At 30.6% G+C, this 9371-nt stretch overlaps 1 protein-coding gene across 1 annotated transcript; it reads right to left on the bottom strand.

Moving 5' to 3' along the window:
- Nucleotides 1-5721: 5721 nt before the first annotated feature.
- Nucleotides 5722-8313, bottom strand: RARE1 (Pentatricopeptide repeat (PPR) superfamily protein). Its single transcript, XM_022882018.2, has one exon. It carries the CDS (start codon nucleotides 8167-8169, stop codon nucleotides 5914-5916), a length of 2256 nt encoding a protein of 751 aa, XP_022737753.2. The 5' UTR covers nucleotides 8170-8313; the 3' UTR covers nucleotides 5722-5913.
- Nucleotides 8314-9371: the final 1058 nt, after the last annotated feature.

The raw sequence follows: 9371 nt of genomic DNA, 5'->3' as shown, positions 1-9371 counted from the left end.
TAGATATTATCCTAATAGATTCAAAACATATGTGATGGGTCAAGTAATTATAGTTAGTAAGTAATTGTTAGCTGAAGCCTTTATGCTAGATGACGAGGGAGACACCAACACTTAGTGTGACATGTTGGAACTAGCTCAAGATATATTTAGAAATGACAATTTAAGAGTTACTCCAACTCAAGCCACTAGAGTTTCAATGCATGATAGGTTGTTACACCTTATAGTCACTCATATATTGGCACCTTTGGGCACTCAATACTTAACCATTAGGAAACAAGATTATTGATGGATGTCCAAAATCAAGCATGCAGAAAAACCCAATCTAGTGCACTTTATTTTCAATGATATGATGAGGGTAGTGTAAAACAGAGACTACACCTTAGTTTATGGGTTTGCAATCAGTAATCTTTAAAGAAATTGAATATTAATACTAGAGGTGATAAAAAAAATTGTGTTTAATGATCCATTCAGCATTCTTGGTGCTCTTATTCTGTATAGTATGAGCTATACCCAAAATGCAGCTGGTTTGTGGGTTAAAAAAACTAAAATTGGGGTTGTGCAAGAAGAAGAAGAAGAGCATGATACCTCAGATTTTTCTTATGCACCTCAAGGAGAACTTTCTACCCATTATTTGATACCTAAAGAGCTTTAAAAATGCTTATGCTTTAAATGAATAGTCTACACTCAGTGGTTGAGACAATGAATTCTAAATTGGAAAATATGGAAATAACCCAACAAGAGCTGGTTTTCCAACTGTGCCAAGTTATAGTTGATATTGAACATATCCAGAATACACAATAGCAAATGTGGTAGCACTTTTCTTATTTTTCTCATTCTTCACCTCTTCCTCAATGATCCGTCCTAATACCATTTCTTAGATGTTTTCCCACATCTTTATTTTTTTTTATGTTGTAAATTTTCCTTAAAAACACTTTGAATTATGTTTTCTTATCAAACTTTGGTATTTGATGTTTATATTAATGAAATATACATTTCATCTTCATTATGATATTTGCTATATCACTTTGAAATTTGGCTTTTGAAATTGGTATATTGCTTGATGATTTGACATTAAGATTGGTATGAACTTAAGTTGTGAAATTGAGTTGGTATGGCATTGAATTGATTGTCATCTTCCTTTGATTGACTTCATCTTTTTTGCTATGACAAAAAGGATGAGAGGAAATGGTATGAAAAATTCTTATTTGATTGATGATCTTGATGTTATCGGTATGAAAAATTCTTGATATTGTTTTGATGAAAAGCTTTTATTTGATGATATTGACATTAATGGTTATATTCTTGTTCTTAGTTGTTTAAAATCTCTTAAAATTTTTTATGCTTAAATTTAGGGGAGCTTATTTTTCAAATGGAAAAATGTTTTTTAAGCAAAATTTTCACTTGGTTTTGTCATATAAAAAATGGGGAGATTGTTAGCTTTGAATTAATAAAAATTTGAATAGACAAAACAAAAATTTGCCTAACTTGAATCAAACTTTTCTAATATCAAATTAAATATTTTTCCAGCTTTCTATCTTGCCAAAATTCATTTAGGAACCAAAACAAAACAAATTCTAAAAACAAAATGAGTTAAGGCATGCTTTGGATAGAAAGGATTGATCCCTTAAGGGGTAAGATCAATCTCTTGCCTTACCTAATCGATCCCCTGACCAAAAGGATTGATCTATTTTTCTTTCAAAAGCCAAACTTCTGGAAATTCATCAAGAACCAATCGATCCCCTCCCTATAAGGATCAATTGGTTGGGGTTTTGAACATAACTGATTGATCCCCCTTAAAGGGATTGATCTATTTTTTATACAAAATGTAAACCTGGGTAAAAAATCATCAAAAAGGATCGATCCCCCTACACAGGGGATCAATCACCTATGCATAAGATTGATCAGGTATGTTACCTGATCGATCGGGTAGGCATTTTTAAGGCATAAAATGAGCTTTCCTATATTGACCCAATAGATCCCCTGATGCCCAGAAAGCCCCAATGACTATTTTTTTGTATGATATTTTATAAGTTTGAAGCATTAAATGTAAAGCAAATGGCTATCTACTCCTTTCACATATAAATGAAGGCTTTCACTGCAAATCAAGAGTATGAAAAGCTAAGAGAACTTATTGCCTCTACCAACCATCTTCTTCAAGCATTCAAACTAGTTCAAAGAGAAAAAAGTGTAGAAAATCCTTTATTGTATAAGTTTTTCTCTTAATCCTCTTATCAATATTGTTTTATACTTCAAGTTAACCCAATCTTAGAGAGTTTCTTTAAGTTTGCAAAATACTTCAAAAACTTTGTATTATGAGATTATGAGCTTAAGGGGGAAGATAACCCTTAAGAGTTTGTGGTGTTAATAGTGTAAAGTTTTAAGAAACTAGATTATAACTTTTAACATATAGTGAATTGAACTCCTTGGCAAGTGAGGCTAAGAAAGAAGACGTAGGTACCTAAAGGAAGGACTGAACCTCTATAAATCTTGGTGTGAAATTCTCTATCTCTATCTCTTATTTTTAAGATTGTTATTTTACTTTCATTTATTATGTTCATTTGTTTAGAAAAATTATTTTGCAGAATTTGTGTTTATTGGGTATTAATTTTTAAAAATTTTACTATCAACCAATTCACCCCCCTTTTTGGTTTATTTCTAGTCTTTGAGCTAACATTTTTATTGTTGAAAATAATGCAAATTTATGTTTAATGAGATTAAGACAAACGATCTTTTAAGTTATCCTCACATTGAGAATTTAAAAAGTAAGGTTGTAAGGGTAGTGGCTAATGCTGCTAAGGAGCAAGGGTTGCTAAAAAGCACAGAAAGAAGAAAAGAAGAAAGAAAAAAAATATCAAAGAAGGTGAACGGTTTTTGTGGCATAGGGCTTTTAGGGTCTCAAGTTTTAAGGTTTTTTTTTTGTTCATTTTGAAAGATTTTAGTTGTAAAAGGAAGAATGGGAAAAAAAAAATAGGAAGGGCTGGTGGATGTCGGCAATTGGCTGGTGGTTGGTGGCTAGAGGTAGAAAGCTTGGGAAGGCTTAAGTTTGGAAGGAATGAAGGGGCACCGCTGATAAGAGAAGGGAAGAAAAGAGAGAAAAAAAAGGGTAGAGTTTGAAGAAAAGTAAGGATTTATCATTAAAGGCTAATGATTATGGGTAAACATGCAAGTGCATAAATCGTATCAAATAATATAATGATGAGTGACTTATCATTTTCTCGGAGATTGAGTTAGGAGACAACCTAAATTTAAGTTCCAATGGGCAACATCTCCAACTATATTTAGTCCGAACAATAACCAGGTAATGATCTAATAACTACACTAGTCTAAGAAAGCATGTAATTGCATAGAAGTAACTAAAAGTGAAAAATGCAAGAATTGAAATAAGGCAAACGAACAAATAAGCAATTGAAAATAATCTAACCTAGAATGCATTAAATTGTCACAAGTAACATAAGCATGAATTGAAATGTAAACTAAGGCACTTAGATAACAAAGGACAAAAAACAAAAAATTGCATGTAGAGAATTTGAGGAAACCAGACATGAAGATGATAGAGCAATTATGTAAATGTCCTAAAATTTAAATGCATCAATATAGAACAAGTAATTGAACTAGAATCAACCTAGATCTAATAAGGAAATGAGTAAAAATAAATGAAAAACCAGAGAAACGAGACTTGACATTTAAAAACTAAAACAGAAAATTATGAAACAGAATTTAAAAATGCATTGCAAGAAAACTTAGATCTGGACTTCAAACAAGAGAAAGAACTTAAAATTAACTAAGAACATAAACTTCAATATGTAAAATACAAGCTCTAAAGAAGAAATCAACTCAAAACAATTGAAAGCAAGCTCAATGAATTAAATTAAAATTAGAACTCAAAAATAGAGAAAGTAGAGCCAAACAACATTCAAACTAAGAAATCAACAAGTAAATGCATCAATTTTAAGGCAAGAAAATGTAAATCAACATCTAAACTTAAAAAGCAATAAGTAACAAGAGAGAAAAGAGATTAAATTGATGCAAGATATTTTCAGCTCATCTAAAATTTTTTAAAAACTTTAAGTTGCACTCTTTTCTTCATCTCTTTTTAAGTCATGTAAAAAATGTGATTTTAAGATCAAATGTATCTCCAAATTAGCCAATTAGGAGTCTTTAATTATTCAAGTCAGCATGTCTATTGGCCTTCCTCCTTCTATTCACACTTGCTCACCAAAACACTCCAATTCTCTTACATTTGGCCACTTCTAACTTTTTGCACTTGTATCCTTTTCGAGCTTTAACTTGGAGATTTAAGTTAGGATAACAGCGGATAATAAATAAATAGATATCTATTATTATTCTATTCGTTCACAAATTTGAAGTAGACACAAATAATATCTTTTGGATATTTAATATCTAAATTTCTTTAAGTTTTAGTGAACAATGAATATTCAAATGTGTATCTGAATTTGTTAGTCATTTACATATGTAAAATATACAAAATTTTATACTTGTAAATGATTTTAAAGCTTAAAAAGGAACTTTAATTTATTATTAATTAAGAGTGAATTTGAATTTTAAATTAAATTTTTATTTATTTTATATTTTGATAAAAAAATTAAATAAACAGATATTTTAACGTATATATATATTTAAACAAATAATGCTTATTTAAACGAAAACGAATTTGGATAATGATATTAAAATTAAACTGATATTTAAATAAATACAGATATGATAAATATTAAATAGATTCGGATATAGATATCTAAAAAATGATGGATATCCGCTTAGTTGTCATTCCTAATTTAAGTGAGATAAATGGCAGCCAATAATATGTTTTCAAAATGCCAACGTAAAATTCCCTCTAAAATTCAACTCATTTCTTCCAAAATGCCTTGAACCCGCTATTAATTACTACTCTCTTCCTTGGATTTCAATGCAATCCCCTACAAGACTTAACTAAATTTAATTAGCTCAAGGAATAAAAAAAAGATAAATTAAGCAATTAAAACATGACGTAAAAGAAACTAACTTAGCTCAAATGCACATAAACTCAATCCAATTTAAACTAAAAAATCATCCAAATTGGCGATGGGATCCATTAAGCCCTATGATTGGCCTTTGATACAAAACTTCCTCCAAATTACATCAATTTTCCTCTAAATTATCTAAAATCTTCCTTTTCGCTCCAAAATTGCTAAAAATACCTACAAAAGAGAAATTTATCTAATTGGGAGTATTTTTTCATATTTTCTTGAAAATTAAGCAAAAATTTATCATAAAAGACCATGAGAGACTGATAATTTTATAAAATTATAGAATTATCAGTTAAAGGATGAGTTTAGAGAAAAAGAGAAGTAGAAGAAGAAAAAATGAAAAATTTGCTGTTGTTGACCCGTTCACGTTTTAAAGACAAAGAAACATATTGAATGAGTGTTTTATTATTTGTTAATATATGATTTTATACTTTAATTTTTATTACTTTTTCATTCTTTTTCTTTTGCCTTTGGTATTGTAATTTATCTCAATATTTTTTATTCTTTAATTATCATAAGTAATTTTTTAATATGAATATTTTTATTATATTTCAAAGAATTGTAATTAATTTCATTTTTTAGAAAGTAATTAATTTCTTTTTAAGTAAATAAAAGACGTGAAGTGTCATAAACTATTTTTAAAAGCATAAATTAAAAATTTTTATAATTATAATTATAATTACTATATTGAGATAAATTATAAAAAAATTTACGACCACAATAATCGAAATGGTTTTCATTATATCTGCAACCACAATACAAATGCACTCAAAACGCATTTTCGAACTCAATTTAAATCTCTGTTCCAAACAAGTACATAAAGATACAACTAAAATAGAACAATTGTAAACGGTAATCACCCTACCTCGTGGCAGAAAAGTTGCAAGAATCACCAATAGTCATTGCAAGAGCATTGCCCTAAATGGAAGTGATGGAATCTGCAGGAATCTCTAACAGTGATTTTGCGGCCTGTAACCATGGATACATGTTTTCCAAAATCATGGCAGTCTTTACATGCCCGGAGATTCTTGAAAACAATTATAGGAGCATTGCTTGGTACGGATATGAGCCCAAATGCTATGGCAAGTCTCTCACTGTGGTCCATAAGCTGGTCCTTCCGCTCAGGCAAACCAAATGATACATCCTCTTCAGTTAGAAGGACACTTTCACCCTTCAAAACAGAATGGTTTAATTCTTTCAACTTTCCATAGATTTCCTCTGTCTGAGGATGGTGTTTATCACCCACTAAAAATCGATGCACCTTACCCTTGACAGTAATCCAACTGCAACTTAGTTCCTTTTTCAACTTTCTTGCACCCATCATACTTCTTATATCAGCCGCTTCGTCCCATTTCCCAGATGAAGCATATACGTTAAACATCAAAATATAACCTGCAGTATCATCTGGATTCAGCTGAAGTAGATTTTCTGCTGCCACTTTTCCAAGTTCAAGATTTCTGTGGATCCAACATCCACCCAGTAAGCATTTCCAACTCATTGAATCAGGTTCAAAGGGCATATTCTTTATCAGTTTATATGCCTTCTGAAGCAGCCCAGCACGAGAGTATATATCAATCATACAATCATAATGATCAACAGTTGGTTCCACACCATATTCACAACTCATTGACTCCAAACACAGCTTAGCTTCTGTAATCAAACCAGAATGACTACATGCAGTTAAAACCGCCACAAATGTAACTTCATTTGGCCTTGCACCAGAGTCCTGCATCCTTCTGAAAAGCCTTAGGGCTTCAGAAGCATTGCCATGATAAGCATGAGCACAAATTATTGCGGTCCAAGCCACAGTATCAGGATCACCTATAGACTCAAAGGCTCGATTTGCATAGTCCAATCTACCACATTTTGCATACAAAGTAATCATTGCGCTCTCTCCGTAAAGACATGAAACTAAACCTTTTTTTATTGCATCTGCATGAGCTTGGGCACCCATGTTAAAATCTGCAAGAGCAGAACATGCTTGGAAAATGCTAGTATATACAAATGAATTCAAAACCACATCTTTAATCCTTAATGAGTTAAAAATCTTCAGTGATTTCTCAAATTTACCAATTTGGCAGTAGCCAGTGATTATAGCACTCCATGAAACATCATTCGGTTCAGCTATCCTTTCAAATGCTTGACAAGCAGATTCAAAACATGCACATTTGACATATAAACTCACAACAGAGGTTCCAACAGAAACCTCAGATTCCAACCCAAATTTAACAATATAACCATGAATTTGCCTCCCTAAGTTCAAATCCTTCAATCCAGCACACGCTTTAAGGACAATAGAAAATACAAACTCATCCAATTCAACACCTTCCTTTACCATTCCATTAAACAATTCCAAAGCATATATCTGTTTGTCAGCTTGGGTATACCCCATTATCAATACCGTCCAAGCTACGGCATTCTTTTCAACCATGTGATCAAAAACGAGCTTAGCCCCTTCTAACCACCCACATTTCACGTACATATTGGAAACTGCTGTGATGACAGAAACATTGGTGCTTACCCCAGTTCTTATAACGAGAGAATGCACCTGTTTCCCAATCTCCAAAGTAGAAGGATCTAATAAACTCTTCAAGAGGCTGGTAAAAATAGTTGAATTCGGTGTAATTCCCAATTCAATCATTTGTGAATATAACCCGAAAGATTTCTTCAAATGACCTTTTTGTGAGTAAGCAGAAATAAGAATAACCCAAGACGCTAGATTTTTTTCAACCATTTCATCAAACAGTTTCTCCGCATCCCAAAAGCTCTCACAGTCACAGTACATCTGCAAGAGACAATTCTCGAGAAACCCAGATGGGTTCTCCATTGTCCTTAGCAAACGGTCGTGAATCAATCTACCATCTGACAAAGATTTCATTTTGCTACAGGTGTCAAGAAGGGATTTATAGGAGTGGGGGTTGACGGGAACGTCGGCTTCCTCCATTTGTTTGAGGAAGTCAAGAGCTTCTTTGAGTTTCCTTTGTTTAGATAAAGAAACCAAGTGTACGTTCTCAACTTGGCCTTGTTGTCGGTTTGGGGGGATTTTCAATGAAGAAGATCTACTGCTTTTGAGAGAGACCCATTGACGGAATTGAGCAAAGCTTGCAGGTTTTATTGATGGAATTTTGTTCGCAGTTGCTGCCATTTGGGAAGGACCGGGGGACCGCAAGGAAGTATTGGCCGTATTTTTACTTGGAAAGTTTCAGTTTAAAGAATGCAACAAATTTTAAATGATCGGCCGTTTTCAGTGGAGCTTTCCCTAGCACGCGTCCAATAATATCATTGTCAAATCATCATCTTCTCTACTACAAATTTAATTGGGAAAGGATTTTTTTTCCCCAAACTTCTATAACTCATAAATGGAAGGAAAGCAATTTGAGATAAATCATCCATTATTCTAGCACTAGAGTTTTCTTATCCTTTTTTTTTCTTGGTTAACTCACTTATGCTTCGTTTGGACGGGTGAGATTGATTCGATAAAATTGAAAATTAATTAATTTATATTTTATATGAATAAAATTAGATTGATTTTTGATAATATTAAAAGCAGTAATGAAAATGAAATTAATTATTATAATAATAAAATTAAAATTAATAATAAATATATATTTAAAAATAAAAGTGGCAATTGAAATGAAGTGAATTATAGTGAAAAAAATATAATAATTTTTAACGACATTAGAATAAAAATTTTAAATTATTTACTATTTATAAATTAATAAATAATTAAAACTTTATTAAATTATTTTTATGCCAAATAATAGTTTTGTTAATAAATAATTAATAATAAAAATAAAATTTATTTAATCATTAGTTTATTACATAATAATAAATTTTAATTAATAAATTAATAATAAAAAATAAAAAAGTTTATACTTTTGGTTTAACAATAAAAATTGAAGCGAAAAAAAAAAAACTAAAGTGGTGATTAGTAATTGAACCAAATAAGGGGTATGGTTACATCCAAACCAAGGGCTAAAATATGGAACTGCCAATATGTTAGTTTTCGAAAAATTAAAAAACAACCTTCATTTCATTTTATTTAATTTTTAAGGGGAATTTAGTTTAGTAGATTTTTAAATTTTGAGAGAAAATGATATTGAAGGAGGATATATAATTTTTAGAAATTTGTTAACTTAGAAAATGTAAAATTTTTATTTTTGATTTAGAAGAATGGAAGATTACATAATAAAATTTTTTACTATATTATTCTTAATTATACATGAATAACATGTCACATTTATAACATATTACACTTAAATAACGTGTTATTTTTATTAAAATTAAAGAAATTTGAAAAATAAATTCATATTTTCAATAAATATAATTTTACAATATTAATTACTA

This window comes from Durio zibethinus, chromosome 16 (assembly GCF_047325235.1).
Source record: "Durio zibethinus cultivar Kanyao isolate XHJ-2024 chromosome 16, ASM4732523v1, whole genome shotgun sequence".
Classification (NCBI taxonomy): Eukaryota; Viridiplantae; Streptophyta; class Magnoliopsida; order Malvales; family Malvaceae; genus Durio; species Durio zibethinus.
The sequence above is the reverse complement of the archived record's forward strand: the minus strand, read 5'-3'. Positions and strand labels throughout refer to the sequence as shown.